At 37.6% G+C, this 18847-nt stretch overlaps 1 protein-coding gene and 1 non-coding gene across 2 annotated transcripts in view; one reads left to right on the top strand and one right to left on the bottom strand.

Moving 5' to 3' along the window:
• TEX11 (testis expressed 11) overlaps positions 1-18847 on the top strand; it is a 203933-nt gene that overhangs the window by 138884 nt on the left and 46202 nt on the right. Inside the window, exons 21-25 of the mRNA XM_027534571.1 lie at positions 2445-2485; positions 4148-4234; positions 5598-5668; positions 7988-8104; positions 13965-14037. Of these exons, the coding sequence (XP_027390372.1) occupies positions 2445-2485; positions 4148-4234; positions 5598-5668; positions 7988-8104; positions 13965-14037 (389 nt within the window). The remainder of the gene's footprint in view (positions 1-2444; positions 2486-4147; positions 4235-5597; positions 5669-7987; positions 8105-13964; positions 14038-18847) is intronic.
• On the bottom strand, positions 7376-7506 carry LOC113888294. The gene has a single exon (XR_003509930.1). It is a non-coding gene; the product is annotated as a small nucleolar RNA SNORA11 (small nucleolar RNA).

The following is an 18847-nucleotide window of genomic DNA, read 5'->3' as shown; positions in this document are numbered from 1 at the left end:
TATAGTATAATGGGTAAGGGCAGTATAGACTCTGGGGCTAGTCTTCCTGGATTTATATTTTGGCTCTGCCACTTATTAGATATGTAGCCTGGGCCTCTGTTTGCTCATCTGTAGAATGGGTGTAATAATAGTACCTACCCTATGAGGTTACTGTGATGACTTGATGAATAAATAAGTGTAAAACACTTAGAATATTGCCAGACCCTTACCATGCCCTCAGTAACATTAGCTATGATTTCATTATGATATTGCATCTGTTTTTCCCATTTATTTATTTATGGCTGTGCTGGGTCCTCGTTGCTACATGCAGGCTTTCTCCAGTTGCAGTGAGCGGGGGCTACTCTCTAATTGTGGTGCGAGGGCTTCTCATTGCGGTGGCTTCTCTTGTTGTAGAGTACAGACTCTATATTATAAGCTTCAGTAGTTGTGTCTCATGGGCTCTAGAGCACAGGCTCAGTAGTTGTGGCACGTGGGTCTAGTTGCTCCTGTGGCATGTGGAATCTCACCAGACCAAGGATCAAACTTATGTCCCCTGCTTTGGCAGGCAGATTCTTAACCATGGACCATCAGGGAAGTCTGTTTTTCCCTTTCTTAACAGGAGACTTACATATAGATGTATCTCTTACTTTCCCACAGAAACATAAATAACCTGATTTTTGTTGATTCCGATTTTCTATCACCTCAGCTGGGAGTATTCAGATATCTTTCTGCTCACAGTTTCTGTGGCATATGATATCAAGAACTTAACAATTTGTGGAAGAATTAGGTCAGCCATTTTTCATTCACAAAATTCATTTACTCCTAATAATTTAAAAGAAAACTATTCAAGATCTTGAGTAGGGATGACTTTCAGAGAAATATCACTCATCTCTATTGTCTCTGCTTGAACAAAAAGTCTATAATAGTGTACCACTACTTCATTTTTGCTTTGTATGTTTGTACCTGGAGGTATAGTATTTTTTCAGCTAAATTCATTGGGAACCGTCTATAACTGAGGTAATATTATATTGATGACATAACTTTTTTTATAATACAAATTCTACCCATACATGTATGGTTAAGTTTTGCCTCTTCTTTACAGGTTCTATGAATCCATTTGAAGGGCACTTAAACTTAAAAAAAAAAAGTATTGAGATAATTGGAATTTGAATAATGATCAAATATTTGATGATATTAAGAAATTATTGGAACTTCCCTGGTGGTACTTGGCTAAGACTCCACACTTCTAATGCAGGGGTCCTGGTTTGATCACTGGTCAGGAAACTAAATCCTACATGCCACATCTAAAAGATCCCACATGCTACAACTAAGACCCAGCACAGCCAAATAAATAATTTAAAAATTTTTTTAAAAGTATTATCTTTAAAGCATATAATGGTAATATAGTTATGATTTTTAAAGAATCCTTTTATCTTATAGACACACCCTAAAATATTTATGGATGAAATTATGTGATGTCTGGAATTTGCTTCAAAATAATATAGCTAGGTGGAAGTATCACTGAAATAAGATTGATGATGAATTAATAATTATTGAAGCTAAGCCATGGATACCTGGGGGTTCATTCATCTGTTAACACATGTAAACTTCTTTGAAATTTTCAACAATGAAAAGTTAAAGAATAAAATAGGAAACTCAGAGACTAAACCTTGATAGCTAATAGAACATAAAAGCTTCTTGAAGGCTAAAAAGGGCTATTTATATTGATCTTTGTATCTCTGAAACCTAGGACAGTATCAGATACGTAATAGTCACTCAATTTGTTTAAATGACTAAATATCAGTTCTTTATAAGAAGATCTTATATTGGACTTAAAGGGTGCTTCATACTCCATGTAATTGCAATGCAGTCAAATCCCACTCATTAAAACTAATTTGAAGATAGGGAAAAAGAAAGGCATCTTGTTTGAATTAAGGACAAACTTAAATTACGGAATATTTTTAAAATATGCCTTTATTGTTTTCATGTAAATACAGTAATAAAGAACATCCAAAAAAATAAAGAACATCTACTAGCCCACGAATGGTTCAACCAGAGCAGCTACACTTCTGTCTCTTCTTGTATATTAGAGTTTTATAAAATTTTATCTGAAACACAGGTTCTGGTTTCCCCTCTTCAAAAAAAAAAAGTTGAAAATCACAGAGATCAGTACCTGCTCTCAAATTCTACGACCCTGTAATATAAAACTTTATCAGTCATTGAAATCCTTTGCTTAGGTGTAGAGGGGGAAGAGAGAAAAAAATACGAGGACATTGGGGCTGAGGAACAGTATCCTATAATGGGGAAAAACAGTGTAAAATGATAGATTTGCACCTTGAGCAACAAACTTCACAATTTTGCATTTTCTTTGAGAAGCTCTCAGGTACAAATAGAGTCTCTTTTTGATACTTTTCTGAAGTAAAGCTTTGGAACAGCAGGAAAATACTCTTTTCTTTACTTTTTAGAAGGCAAGAAATGGATAGAATTTTGGCTTACTTCAATACAGGTAAATATCTCCTTGATTATTTTCACTCATTCATCTTGCCTCTATCCTCTATCAATATATAAATTCTCCAAGTATATTGAGCACACTGCCTCAGGCTTCATGTTTGAGTTAAGCTTCATGTTTTTACTAACATTTGTCACAGCAGTATATCTAGTTTCTTTATTCACAAGCAGAGAAAAGTTTGCTGTCACTAGCATTCATCTCCAAATGTGATTTCAGCTCTGTTTTTATTACAGTTTTTAAAAAGACATTTCTGTTTTTTCCTTCCTCCCTCCCTACCTGCCTTCCATCTCTGTTTCCACTTGATTCTAACCTAGAAAATGAACAAGTAAAAAAGGATCAAAACAAAAACACTCTGAACCCCACTAATTTTCATGATCTCTGCATCAAATTCAGATTGCTTACTCTGTTATTTTGAGGCTGTCCATCGATCTATCTGGACTTCCCTGGTGGCTCAGACGGTAAAGCGTCTGTCTACATTGCGGTAGACCCGGGTTCAATCCCTGGGTCAGGAAGATCCCCTGGAGAAGGAAATGGCAATCCACTCCAGGACTATTGCCTGGAAAATCCCATGGACAGAGGAGCCTGGTAGGCTATAGTCCACAGGGTCACAAAGAGTCGGACACGACTGAGCGACTTCACTATAGTCACTATCCATCTATCCAAGTCTATGTCACCTCCTCTGTATACCAATAATTCCTGCCTGCCCACTTCATTCAGCTAACTTCCTAGCTCCATTGAATTTCTTTTTCCAACTCCATGCTTTCTTTCTTGGTGTTGCTTTTGCCTAATAGGTCTTCTGATTTCTACTGCCCATGCCTGGTGGCTCAGTGGTAAAGAATCTGCCTGCAGTGCAGGAGATGTGGGTTCAATCCCTGGGTCAGGAATATGCCTCAGAGAAGGAAATGGCAACCCACTCCAGTATTCTTGGCTAGGAAATCCCATGGACAGAGGAGCCTGGTGGGCTACGGTCCATGGGGTCACAAAAGAGTTGGGTATGACTTAGCGACTAAATAACAACAATGTACCAATTTCCTTAAGTCTAAAATACACCAAAAACTCCATATCCTAGGAATTCTATCCCATTTATTGCAGTAGTTCACTTCTACACCTCAAATATCTGTCAACAGGTTGTTAAATGTAACAAAGCAGTTTAGAAACCACAGCTTTTCAAAAGAGGAATGTTTACTGTTGGCATTCTTCTCTCTCAGAAGGGCACAAGAGTATGTAATAAATGTTTTCTGATGATCACAACAGATTTTGGTTCTGTACTTTGCTTGCTTAGGAGTTCAGTAAATAAATATTATGCTAACCTATCAGTATCTTTCCAATCCTCAATCTCCATTTCAGTATTTTAAATGATTATTTCTATTTTTTTCCTTACACATAAATCATATCTTTCTACCTCAGGTAGTGAATGATTGCTCTAATTAAAAATCTCTCCAAAGATGTGTTTGTTCTCCAGAGTTTGAATTAACAGTTTATAAGAGCTTGGTAATGCTTTTTGTCATTTTAATTATTTTGGTATGCACTCATGCACACACACTGAAAAAGGACTTTCTAAATCCAGGCTCATGTCTGACTGTTTTTAAAGCAGGATTAACAACTTTGTTAGAGTATAAAGTAAAAGACCTCAATATCAGATTTTCTTGTTTGATGCAGCACTCCTGAACCTTACTCAGTTATTTGAAGGAGAAACCTGGACTTTAGCCTCTAAGATTAACGAAGCTCATTGGTTTCGAAAAACAGGTAAAAGGAAATTGTGTGGCTAAGCGAAACATTGTGGGGTGATAGAATCAGACAGATTAAAATTCTAGCTCTTAAATTTATAGCTATGGGTAAAAGGATAACTTGCTTAATCTCAGTTTTACTGTTTAATCTCAGTTTTACTATAAAAAATGGGGAACCTGGGACATACCATGCACTCACTGTTAGTTTTCTTCATTTTCTATTGAAATGAATCTAAGAATAAAATAATGAATTAGAACTGCAGGTCTCCAAGGTTATGTTCCTAAACTTGTTCTAGAATGCCCAATTTATCTCTAAATGTGAATCCTGAAAAATAAACTATATGCAACAATATGAATGAATCACAACAAAATGAATGTTGAGCAAAAGAAGCCAGATGTTATGTATATACTGCATGGATCCATTTATATATAGTAAGAAACAAAAAGCCAGCAAACTAATTTACAGTCTTAGAACTCAGGATAGTGGTTACCCTTGAAGGGAGTAGTACTTGAAGAGGGTAGGTGGGATTGCTTCTGGGTTTCTGGTAATGATAAAGATCTTTGATCTGGATTGGTTACATGGATATTATATACTTTATGAAAATTCATCACGTTATACGGTTATGAGTTATGCAATTTACTTTATGCAGATTCTATTTATAAAATTTACACTCCAGTGATAAGTAAGCAAGAGCAATTAAGCATCAGTGTTATAAGGTTAACTGGTTCTTCATGAACCTTTTTCTGCTTTATGGGGTTTACTGGGTCTCTAGGAGAAAAGGGAATAAATACAACAATCTGGTTTCTGGGAAACTTATGTGTATAATGGAAAATAGAAAACATTTAAATTACAGAAAGATTTAATGACTTTGATGTTTTAGAAGTTCAAAAAGTTATTTCTCAATACTTGTTTCACTGAATTTTAATTTTGATTTTTCAAGATAAAGATCATGCTGAATGTTGCCTAATGGGGATGTCCACAGCTCTATGAAAGATGTGAATCTTTCCATCAGTTTTCCTGAACGTTGAGTCTAATATACCTGATCTTTGCTTAATTTTAACTTTCTTTCAATGTGATACTCATTTTTTAGATGGATTCGTGTCAACTAAGAATTTATTGTATATCCCTGATTTTAAAAAAAATTCAACACTATTGCCATTAGTCATTGTCCTAGAATTAAAGATTGGAAGTAATAGAAGTCTCTAAGTTTACCTGGAAAAAATTTCTCTAAAAACCTAAAGTTAGCTTTTTTTAACCCTTGAGAAACCCCACATTAGTATGTTAATATTAAGGATGTGGAGATTATAAATCTGTGGAGATTATAATGGTACAGAATAAACAGTGAATTTTCATAATTATGTTATTTTATGTTAATGTTCAGCTTGGAACTTGGCCGTGCAGTGTGAGAAAGATCCACTGTCAATGAGAGAATTTTTTGTACTTTCTTACAAGGTAAGTCTCTTCTAACAGGTATCTCATGTATGAACCACAACAAGGATATGACCCTATGGCTATAGTCAAGGACTAAGTATAGAGTGAGATTGGCTTTTAATCTAGGAACTCTTAATATACGTTTAAGCAGGAATGACCTAAGGAGAATTTGCTCCCTAGAGGATATAATATGAGAACATGAGGTAGATCTCCCCATACCACAGTATCACAAACAACCATCCTGGAGTGTAAAGTTCTACCATAAGAGACTTACTCTTTTATCTTTGAAGGAATTTCAGTCTCTCAAAGTCCTATATAAAAATCTAACTATTTTTAGAAGGAAATACTCTAAGAAGTTGTAAATTACCAAAACATTAGGAACGGTTCTGGATATAAGTCTGTAGGAATATAGAATAGGTATTTGGGGACAACAGGAGGTTAAAAGGATGCTAAGAAGTTTAGATCTGCTTTATAACTTTTCTGAGAGCAAGCTCTATGTATAAGGATTTGAGTTTGTTTTGCAATTATAAGCACTTAAAAATAGTCATTAGCCTGCAAGGTAGAGGTTAAATGACAGGCAAAGGAACAAGCATTGATGAGAGGATGAAAGGGGAGGTGGTAAAGAATATCCCTCATACACATTCAGGAGTATGAAATCTGTTATGTTGACATAGATCAAATGTTTTAGAACTGGAAAAGACTATATAGGTAATCTAGCACAACTCCTTCACCTTATATATGAGTTACCTGAGATGTCGAGATTGAGTATCTTGAAATGCTATTTAGTTAAGTGATGGTGATGATTATGATCACTAAATATTTGGGGAGCATAAGAAATAATGTTTGAAAATTTAAGTATAATTGCCATTTAATGAGGTAAATCAGTTTTAGTTTTGACATTTATGATAGCACTAGTAGAATTCCATGTTAGAATCCTAAGTAGCCTAGAATTTTATTGTAGTACAATGCTGGGAGGTTATTTTTTGAGGTTAATTTGTGCTTTTATTTGCCAGCATAACTTGGCTAGAGTGGCCTACAAACTTTGTTAATCTTGTGTGTAATATGTATACACACATGAAAGGGAAACAAAAGTTTTGCCAAAAATGTCTACCCTGAGTGTTAATTCTTTTTTTTTTTTTTTTTTTTGACTTTTTAGACCAGTTTTAGGTTTACAACAAAATTGACAGGTACAGAAATTTCCCATATATCCCCTTCCCACACATGCATAGCCATTATTAACTAAGTGGTACCTTTTTTAAAAAAACCAAGAACGAAATGCATTGACACATCATAATTACCAAAGTCCACAGTTCACCATAGGGTTTGCTTTAATAAGTGAGAGTAGTGTTGCATATTCTGTGGGTTTAGACAAAAGTACAATGACATATATCCATCATTATAATGTGATACACAGTATTTCACTGCTCATAAAACTTCTGTACCCTGTGTATTCATCTCCCCTCTCCCCCCAAACTCCTGGCAACTGTTGATCTTTTTATGGTCTCCATAGTTTTATGTTTTCCAGAATGGCATGCTGTTGCAATCTATTTTTTCTTTTTCTTTCCTTGGAAAGAGAGGTTCAAAGCCTTTATAAGACCACCCATGGCCCACTCATGTGTGTACCTCACCAGCTCTAGGTGGCAAACTTCTCTATTAAATACTGTAGGTTTTCTTCCAGTATTGAGCCCTACTGGTCCTACCAGCAACCATGTGGAGCTACAGAGAGACATGTGTTTGGGTATTTGTTCATAGAAAGGCCACAAGTTTTGTGCCCCTTGTCACAATGAACCCAGATTCCTGTTGGGTGTGTTATAAACAGAGGACTCATTTCTTCAGGCCCCCTACTCTAAGCACACCCCATGGGAGTTTTTTTCTAAAGCTAGAGTACAAGGTTTAATGATGAAGTTATCCTAATGCCTGTCAAGATTTGACATTGTCTCTTTCAGCCATGAACAATATAGGTACTAATTTCAGCTCTATTCAATGCAAAGGGAAAATCTATTTGCCAGGGGAAAAATCACTTAGAAATTACAACATAAGCCAAGAAGTAAATCACTAGATAAAGATACAGGGCCAAATGACAGTACTTGTCACTGGGAAAGAGGAAAATTCTGAAGAAATGAAGCTTTTTAATCTCTCAAAAAGTGCTAAAAAATAGAAAGTAATATAACATTAAAACCATAAATCAGTGTTATAGCCGATATCATCGTTAAGGTGAGATGTGGTTTTCCAGCTGAATTTTGTCATTCAGACAGGATGTTGCTGATTTTCATTCTGATTGTTTGTGTTCACCTGGCAGAATTCTCCCTATTCATTGATGTTCTGGTTATTTCTTATCAGATGTCCCTGTTTTGTCCTTCTGATCAAGTAATTCTGATTGCACAGAAAACATGTCTACTCATGGCAGCTGCAGTTGATCTACAGCAAGGGAGAAGAGCTTCAACAGCTTTTGAACAGGTAACGTGCAACCTTCAAAGAAAATGCAAGCATTCAGTGTACTGTTTGGTATGTTTGCCTTCCTTCATGCAATTCTTTTTGATTCTCTTTTTAGAATTTTTTCCTCCATTCTGGCGATATCTTGATTTCAAAGATTTGTAATTCCTTTCTAAGGAAAGGTAATATTTGGCTTAGCCTCTTCTTTTAAAATGCCCCTTGCCACGGACCGCTCTTTGTGAATCTGCTTTTAAATATTCTTTATCTTCATCATCTCCCTGTGATCACAAGTGGTCCATAGGTTGTTCTACTTCTGTTTCCTTTCACACATTCTCTAAGGAAACACATTTACTTCCACAGCATTTTTTTTCCCATTTGGCTGTGTTGGGTCTTAGCTGCAACATACAGGATCTTTCGTTGAGGTGCATGGACTCTCTAGGTGTGGCATGCACTTCAGTAGTTGTGGCACACGGACTTAGTCGCTCTTCAGCATTTGGGAACTCAGTTCCCCAAGGAGGGATCAAACCACACCCCCTGCATTGCAGGGCAAATTCTTAACCACTGGACCACCAGGGAAGTTCCACTTCCACAGTTTTGTTAGCCATCTGGAATTATTTAGCTGACTTGTTTATTGTCACAGACTGGTTCCAAATTGGGAAAGGAGTACATCAAGCTGTATATTGTCACCCTGATATTTCATTTATATACAGAGTACATCATGCGAAATGCTAGGCTGGATGAAGCACAAGCTAGAATCAAGATTGCCGGGAGAGGTATCAGTAACCTCAGCTGCCTGCAGTGAGGGAGATCTGGGTTCGATCCCTGCGTTGGGAAGATCCCCTGGAGAAGGAAATGTCAACCCACTCCAGTACTCTTGCCTGGAAAATTCCATGGGCAGAGGAGCCTGGTAGGCGGTCCATGGGATTGCAAAGAGTCCCACACGACTGAGGCAACTTAACTTCAGATACACAGATGACATCACCCTTATGGCAGAAAGTGAAGAACTAAACAGCCTCTTGATGAAAGTGAAAAAAGAGAGTGAAAAAGTTGGCTTAAAACTCAACATTCAAAAAACTAAGATCATGGCATCCAGTCCCATCACTTCATGACAGGTAGATAGGGAAACAATGGAAACAGTGACAGACTTTATTTTCTTGGGCTCCAAAATCACTGCAGATGGTGACTGCGGTCATGAAATTAAAAGACGCTTGCTCCTTGGAAGAAAAGCTATGATCAACCTAGATAGCATTTTAAAAAGCAGAGACATTACTTTGCCAACAAAGGTCCATCTAGTCCAAGCTATGGATTTTCCAGTAGTCATGTATGGATGTGAGAGTTGGACTGTAAAGAAAGCTGAGCACCAAAGAATTGATGCTTTTGAACTGTGGTGTTGGAGAAAACTCTTTTGAGAGTCCCTTGGAGAGCAAGGGGATCCCACCAGTCAATCCTACAGGAAATCAGTGCTGAATATCCGTTGGAAGGACTGATGCTGAAGCTGAAACTCTAACCCTGATGCTGAGAAAGATTGAAAGCAGGAGAAGAGGACGACAGAGGATGAGATGGTTGGATGGCATCACCAACTCGGTGGACATGGGTTTGGGCAAGCTCAGGGAGTTGGTGATGGACAGGGAAGCTTGGCATGCTGCAGTCCATGGGGTCACAAAGAGTCGGACATGACTAACTGAACTGAACTATTTATTGTCACTCAATTGCATTTGCTTTCTTTGACCCACATTCTTGAATATTTTATCATTCAGTTCAGTTCAGTCACTCTTTGTGACCCCATGGACTGCAGCATGCCAGGGTTCCCAGCAAGCAGGGTGACAATATACAGCCTTGACGTACTCCTTTTCCTATTTGGAAGCAGTCTGTTGTTCCATGTCCAGTTCTAACTGTTGTTTCCTGACCTGCATACAGGTTTCTCAAGAGGCAGGTCAGGTGGTCTGGTATTCCCATCTCTTTCAGAATTTTCCACAGCTTATTGTGATGCACATTAACTCAGTTTTAACAACAAGAAAACAAAATACCTACTTTTGCCTGAATCCCACTCTCAGCTTAAACTTTACACCTTTTAAGGAGATAGCAACATCAGTATCTCACTCTCCCGTATACCAGAGTATTCACTCATTTGTCTTTAGTTCTTTCCTTCCTTCTTTCAAGTTAGGAAATTTGTCACCAAATTGGACTTCTAGCATGTTTGTATGATTTTAACTTCTGGATCTCTCTGGTTTTTTTCTCTTACCTAGCCAAAGAAAACTTCCTAATTTTCCATACTTGCCAGCTTCTTTTCTTTCCAATTGGTCCAAAATCCTTCTTGCTGTTTAATTCTGTTCCTTCTGTTAATATGTTCTTTTATATGATTCTTCACATCTGAAACAAGCTATCAATACATCTCTGTCAACATATTTTCTTTCCTTTCTTTTCCATTGTTGAGTTCAACTCAAAAAAACATGTGAGTACCAAGTACTCTGCTAGTTACTAGAGATAAAGGATATAAAGCCCTTGTTCTGAGTAGTAAAGGGACCTCTTTTTAGAAACTTTTCCATAGTAAAAGAAGATGAAAAAAATCTACAAGCCTCAGAGCAAAACCAAAACAACCGTTTTGGCTTCTTTATAAGTAAGGGTGTTGTCAAACTGAAATTCATTCCAAACAAACTGAAATGTCAGGGTTTGGAGCAGAGAAAGGCTTATTACAAGGCCATGCAAGAAGAATGAGTGGCTCGTGCTCAGAAGACCTGAACTCCCCAGTGGGTTTCAGGGAAGTTTTTTGAGGCAACATTTGGGGAAGTGGCACTGCAGAGTATGTAGCTCTTCTCTGATTGGCTGGTGGTGAGGTAATAGAATGGTCATCATCTCAGTCTGATACTAGCCTTCTGGTTCCAACCAGTCTGGGGTCCACATGCTTGTCCTCAGCCTAAGGTTATCATCCTCCACCTAGATAGAGGCCTTAATTCCTGTAGAAGAACTAATCTTGTTCCACTGTAGACAGAGTACATACTTTGTCTGACTTCAAGTTATTTTAAATGTATTTGAAGTTTGTGTTGTGGTCTAACATATGGTCTGTCCTGGATAAAGTGCCATGTGTGCTTGAGAAAGAATCTAATTTGTTCTTGGGTTGATGAAATGGTCTGTGTATATCTTTTAGGTATAAAAATAAACTATACATAGTTTTACACAGTATTTTAAAATAAGAAAAGAAATATATTATCAGTGCACTTTGTTTTTTCATTTGTATTCAAATTGCTATTGGTGTCACATGCTCTCAGCCTGAAGAACTTCTCTTAGCATTTTTGTAAATGGTTCTGCTAGCAAAAAGATGCAACTTTTTTTAATCTGGGAATTTCTTTATTTTTCTTTCAGTTCTGAGAGAGAATTTTGCTGGGTATTAGATTCTTGGTTGCCTGTTTTCTTTCATCACATTGAATATATTATCCCACTGCCTTTTTAATCAATATTCTACATTTCCTGACATTGTCATCTTGCCTTCCTTTTTTAAGTGTGGTTTCCTTTAATTGTTTTAACATATTTGAAACAGCTGCTTTGAAACCTGTGTCTGCTAATTTCCAATATTGGACCTTTCAAAAGTCAGTTCCTGTTGCCTACTTTATTCCTGTGTATGGGTCATACTTTCTTGTTTCTTTGCATATTTTATAATTCTTTGTTGAAAACTGAACATTTTGCATAATATTTTGGAACATCTTTGGGTACTGATTCCCCCTCTCTGGGACTTGTTAATATGTGCTTGTTTGTTTGATTAGTGACTTGTCTGGGCTAGTTCAGTGCAGTCTTATTTCTGCAGCTGTATAATAGTATAGAGCATCTAATGTTATTCCTCAGAGATCGCAGTCTTTGCCTTTGTAGTCACCATGACCCCTCCTCTGGAAAGGAATGAAAGTAGTTTTAGCAGGGTTATTTTTGAGTATCGCTTTCCATGATCACCCTGTTAAGCTTCTGCTGCTGCTGCTGCTGCTGCTAAGTTGCTTCAGTCGTGTCTGACTCTGTGCGACCCCATAGACAGCAGCCCACCAGGCTCCCCTGTCCCTGGGATTCTCAAGGCAAGAACAATGGAGTGGGTTGCCATTTCCTTCTCCAGTGCATGAAAGTGAAGAGTGAAAGTGAAGTGGCTCAGTTGTGCCTGACTCTTAGCGACCCCATGGACTGCAGCCTACCAGGCTCCTGCGTCCATGGGATTTTCCAGGCAAGAGTACTAGAGTGGGGTGCCACTGCCTTCTCCGTTAAGCTTCTGAGTGGTCTTCTGTTGGTATCATACACAGGTGTAAGGCTTGATGAATTACTAGGTGACTGGTGTGTGTGTGTGTGTGTGTGTGCGCACGCACGCACATGTACGTGCATGTGTGCATGCGCACATGTACGTGCATGTGTGCATGCACGCATGCACGTTTGAAAATACTCTGGTATAAATTGCTCCACAGTCTGATCCAATTAATGTAAGGCCCCTTTGAAGGGGTAAGTAATCTTAGCTTTCTCTTCCCCTTAGTTCTCTCTGTAAACTTGTATTCTACTGTTTGGCTTGTCATTATCACTGAGTTACCAGCTTCCTCTTAACTGCCCACACCAAAATCTTCACTTTTTTTTTTTATAGTGTCTTTAGACTTGAACTTCCCCAAGCTCTATTTCAATAAATGTCAGTCAGTCTCTTTAGGGTGACTGCAGAGCTCACTCTTCTGATGACCTTCCTCTCCTCCTGAGCAGAAACTCTATACACTGCTTTGGAGCTAGAGGCAGGGACCATGACCCATTTGTATCAGAATGACAATACAGCTCTGTAAATCAGGATCTAGCAAAAGTCATAGTCCCTAACATTCTTAACTTGCCTCTATGAGCATGGAAACTCTCTTATAAGGAAGCTGAGGTGAGGGCCATTGTGACCCAGTATTTTCAACTGCAGTGCTTGGAGGGACTGGGTAGAAGAAAAGAGTGCCAGGCTTCTTAATTGTGCTTGTTTATAATAGAACTCGGGCTTCCCTGGTAGCTCAGCTGGTAAAGAATCCAACTGCAATGCAGGAGACCCTGGTTCAATTCCGGGGTCAGAAAGTTCCCCTGGAGAAGGGATAGGCTACTCATTCTAGTATTCTTGCCTGGAGAGTCCCCATAACAGAGGAGCCTGGCAGGCTACAGTCCATAGGGTCTCAAAGAGTCACACATGACTGAGCAACTAAGCACAGCACATATTCATGCAATACAGGTCTTGGGGAGGGGAATGAGAAGTCCTGGCAACATGCCCCTTACGGTCATCCCTAGCCTGGAAGCTGAGGGTATAGTGAGCCCTATCCTCTTGGTTATACCCACCTAAAGTACATTTACATCATACTGAACTGGGGAGGGGAGTTGGCCAGATCATGGCTCAACAGCTACAGGTACTCACTGTTCTTACTGAGACTTTAGAAGATTTCCTGGAATAGATGTTTCCCCATTGGCTATTAATATATGCCCTTAGGGCAATTTTCTGAGACTTTACATGATTATGTTTTATCATTTTCACCAGTTATGGTAGTTTTGCTGGGGAGAAGATCCATAGATCTCCTCATATCACCATTCTGGAAGCAATTTTCTTCTGTCCTAGATTATTAAAATTGATACTACTCAAGATTTTCTGTTTAATCCTCAATTTCCTATAAGTTAAGTGATTATGCTATGCATCTTAAACAGTGCTGTTATATCAATTGTACCTCAATAAAACTAGGGGGAGAAAAGGAAAGAGAAAAAAAATAGAGGCTAATATTTATATATAAATCCAAAAATATTCAGTTTATACTTCGATTTTTCTAGTTTAATTTTTTACTGCTTTTAATGATATGATTTTTATTTGCTTAAAGTTTTGTTTGGTTGAGACTAATTTTCTCATTACTTTCTTACCAAACAGAACTGCTTCCTAAATCGTGCACTTGATCTGATCCGTAAATGCAGAGACATCTGGAATGTCCTGAAAACAACAGGTACAGTGGGACTGGGAGTATGGTAACATGGTTATAAAGGGGGTTTTGGATCTGAATAACCTAGTCTTTTATCAACAGAAATTTGTGCCACTGAAATACTTGATAACCAGCCAAATGATCCTTTAAGAACTAGCTTTTCCCCACTCTATGTTTGTATTTTGTATTTTAAATCTTTGACACACTACTTAGAGTAAGAATATTTTTTAAAATATTTATTTACTTGGCTGTGTTGAGTCTTAGTTGCAGCATGCAGGATCTTCAGTTGTGGCATGTGGGATCTAGTTCCCTGACAAGAGATCAAACCTGGGCCCCCGCATTGGGAGCAAAGAGTTTTAGCCACTGGACTACCAGGGGAAGTCCCAAGAATATATTTTAATCTTGATTTTCATTGTAGTGTTGAGTATAAAAATAGTACCATCATTGTTCAATATGACTTTATTGCTCTTAAGTCACTGGATTTGATATCTAATTTAAACAAATTTTGACTTTGACTAAATGTAGGATACAGAATCTTCCAAACCACAATGATAATATCAGATACTGTTAACATTTTGTAATGAAATAACCTGTGTAGTAGTAAACCATTAGAAGCTATATAGTAGCTTGCTATGGTATCCTAATTAAGGATGGTATTATTATATAGACTTTATTATATTGTGTCCATCTATTCCTGTTTTAGTTAGAATTTTTTAAAAATATATACATACTGAATTGAATTTCATGCCTTTTATTTTTTATTAATTTATTTATTTACTTTGGCTATGCTGGCTCTTTATTGCTTTGCACGGGCTTTCTCTAGTTGTGATGAGCGGAGGCTACTCTTTGTTACAGTACACAGGCTCTTGTTTCAGTGGCTTCTCTTGATGCGGAGCACGGGCTGTAGGTGTGCAGGTTTCAGTTGTTGTAACCAACACATAGGCTCAGTAATTGTAGTATGCAGGCTTTAGGGTGCATGGGCTTCAGCACTCAGGCTTAATAGTTGGTGTCCATGGGCTCTAGAGCTCAGGCTCAGTAGTTGTGAGGCACAGGCTTAACTGCTGTGTGGCATTTCGAATCTTCCTGGACCAGGTACTGAACTTGTGTGCTCTACATAGGCAGGTGGATTCTAATCCACTGTGCCACCAGGGAAGTCCCAAATTACGTGTCTTTTAAGCTTCTCTAGAGATCATTACATGGTTTTTCTCTTTTGAAGTATTAATATCTTAAATTATAATAATAATACATTTCCTAAAATTAAGTCATCATTGGATTTCTGGAATAATCCATTTGGTCATTGTGTATTATTTTAAAAAATGGTGAATTTGGTTTCCTTATATTTAAAAATTATTGGGCTGTCATTTTATGTGTATATTCATGATACCTTTGATGAATGTTTATATCAAACTATAGGAATTACAAGAAAGAACATAAACATATAAAATTTAATTCACCTATCTCAATCTATGGCAGGCATTTAGAAGAATAAAAACAATAAAAAGAAAGGAGAGAAAATACCTAAATAACATACTCAGTATGGAAGATTTAATAGAAATATACCAGATAGCCTGAAAAAATACTTTATACTCCAGTACTCTTGCCTGGAAAATCCCATGGATGGAGGAGCCTGGTAGGCTTCAGTCTATGGGGTCGCTAAGAGTCAGACACGACTGAGCGACTTCACTTTCATTTTTCACTTTCATGCATTGGAGAAGGAAATGGCAACCCACTCCAGTGTTCTTGCCTGGAGAATCCCAGGGACGGCAGAGCCTGGTTGGCTGCTGTCTGTGGAGTCGCACAGAGTCGGACACGACTGAAGCGACTTGGCAGCAGCAGCAGCAGCCTGATAATAGAAAACTCATTTTCTTTTCATGTGCCCTTTGAACATTGATAGAATTGATCACAAGAAAAACCTGAATGAAAAAAAAAAAACCTGAATAAATTCTAAAAATAAAACAAATAGCATTATCTGACCACAATGTTTGACAATGCAGTAAAACTAGAAGTTAATAATGGAATTAGGAAACAGAATGCTTTACCACTTGGACATTTTAAAAAACAAAAGTATCTATGGAATATCTGGGCTTCCCTGCTGGCTCAGTGGTAAAGACTCTGCCTGCCAATGCAGGAGACTTGGATTTGATCCCTGTATCAGGAAGATCCCCTGGAGAAGGAAATGGCAGCCCCACTCCAGTATTCTTGCCTGGAAAATTCCATGGATAGAGGAGCCTGGCAGGCTACAGTCCACTGAGTTGCAAAAGAGTTGGACTTGGCTTAGCGACTAAACAACAGCAGCAGCAATATGAAATATCTAGAAAATGATGCTTAGAATACCTCATAACAGAATCTAAATTACTAAAGTAGTGCTCAGAGTGAAATTTATACCTTTAGTGCCTTTTATTTAAAAAGTATGTCAGAATGCTAGCTGTCTACTGAAAATCAGTTTCTTCATTCTAGGAACACAGCTAGATTCTCTTTATATAGCTATATCTATCTATGTCTTTAGAGACTTACAAATGTAAACAATGAGATACCACTACCCACTTATTAGAATGACAAAAATTCAAAACACTGACAACACCAAATGCTGGTGAATATGTGAAAGAATAGGAATTCTCATTCATTGCTGACAGGAATGCAACATGGTATAGCCACTTTGAAGAACAGCTTGGCAGTGTCTTACAAAACTAAACATACTCTTGCTATACAATCCAGCAGCGGTGCTCCCTGTTATTTATGCAAATAAATTGAAAACTTATGTCCATGAAAAGACCTGCACATGGATGTTTATAGCAACTTTAGTCACAATTGCTAAAACTTGGAAGCGACCAAGATACCATTCAGTAGGTGAATAGTCAAATAAACTGTGGAATGTCCAAACAATGAAATATTGTCCAGAACTAAGAGGAAACGAGCTATTAAACTATGAAAAGACATGAAGGTAACTTAAATGCATATTACTAAGTGAAAGAAGCCAATCTGTAAAGGCCACATACTATATGATTCCAACTATATGACATTATAAAAAAGACAAAACTATGAAGACAATAAAAAGATCTTTGGTTGTCAGCATGAACTGAAGAGGGAGGAATAAATAGATAAAACACAAGAAACTTTTAGGGCAGTGAAACTATTCTGTATGATACTACAGTGGTATATACATGTTATTATACATTTGTCAAAATCCATAGAATGTACAATGCCAAGAGTGAATCCTAATGTAACATGGAATTTGGGTAAAAGTGGTGTGTCAATGTAGATTCACTGATTGTAACAAATGTACCACTATGGTGCAGGATGTTAATAGTGGAGGAAGTTGTGTGCAGTGGGGGATAGGGTATATATGGGAATGCTCTATACTTTCCACTCAATTTTGCTGTGAACCTAAAACTATTTAAAAGAATGGCTATTATTGAAAAGACAAGGAAGATGTGGAGAAAAGGGAATTCTTTTGCACTGTTGATGGGAATGTAAATTGGTACAGCCACTATGGAAAACAATGTACACGTTCCTCAAAAAAGCAAAAATAGAGCAACCATCTTCAAAAACCTCAGTACTGAGTATATATCTAAAGGAAATGAAATCACTATTGCAGAGAGGTATCTGCATCCCCGTGTTCATGTCTCACAATAGTCAAGACATGGAAATAGTCTAAGTATTAATTGAAGGATGAATGAATGAAGAAAATATGACATACATATATATATATGTATATATATGTATATGTATGCACACACACACAATTAACTATTTGGCCTTATAAAAGAAAGAAATCCTGCCATTTGTAACAACATGGATGAATACCTGGAGGACATTATGCTGAGTGAAATAAGACAGAAAAACACAAATACTGTTAGACCTAACTTATATGTGGAATCTTAGAAAAAAAAAATCTCAGAGAAACAGAGAGTAGATTGTTGGTTGCCAGGAGCCAGGGGCATGGGGGAACATGTGATGGTGGTCACAGGGTACAAACTTCTAGATATAGAATGAATAAGTTTTGAGAGACCTAATGTACACCGTTGTGACTGTAGTTAACAATACTGAATTGTATACTTTGAAAGTTGGCAAGAGAGTAAATCTTAAATGTTCTCACCCCTCACACACACAAACACAAATGGCAACTATATGAAGTAATGGATATGTTAACTAGCCTTATTTTGGTAATCATTTCACAGTATATACATGTATAAAACCATGTCATTGTACACCTTAAATATACATAATGTTATATGTCAAATACATCTCAATGAAGCTGGAAAAAATCCAGCAATATATGAAAAGAATTATATGCCAAAGACTACTAGGTATAGCTCCAAGGATGATGGATTATTTGTTGTGGTTGTTCAGTTGTTCAGTAGTGTTCTACTCTGCATCCCCATGGACCACAGCACACAGCACACCAGGCTCCCCTGTCCTTCATTGTCTCCTGGAGTTTGATCAAATTCATGTCAATGAGTCAGTGATGCCATCTAATCATCTCATCTTCTGTTGCCTCCTTCTCCTTTCACCTTCAGTCTTTCCTGGGGGTCTTTTCCAGTGAGTCGGCTCTTCGATTAGGTAACCAGGGAATTGGAGCTTCAGCTTCAGCAACAGACCTTATAATGAATATTCAGGTTCACTTTAGAATTGAGTGGTTTGATCTCCTTACAGTCCAGTGGGCTCTCAAGAGTATTCTTCAGCACCACAATTCAAAAGCATCAGTTCTTCTGCACCCAGCCCTTTTTATGGTCCAGCTTTCACATCCATACATGACTACTGGAAAAACCCTAGCTTTGACTATACGGACCTTTGTTGGCAAAGTGATGTCACTACTTTTTAATATACTATCTAG

Source organism: Bos indicus x Bos taurus, chromosome X (assembly GCF_003369695.1).
Source record: "Bos indicus x Bos taurus breed Angus x Brahman F1 hybrid chromosome X, Bos_hybrid_MaternalHap_v2.0, whole genome shotgun sequence".
Lineage (NCBI taxonomy): Eukaryota > Metazoa > Chordata > Mammalia > Artiodactyla > Bovidae > Bos > Bos indicus x Bos taurus.
Note: the sequence above shows the minus strand (reverse complement) of the source record. Positions and strands in the feature narration are given on the sequence as shown.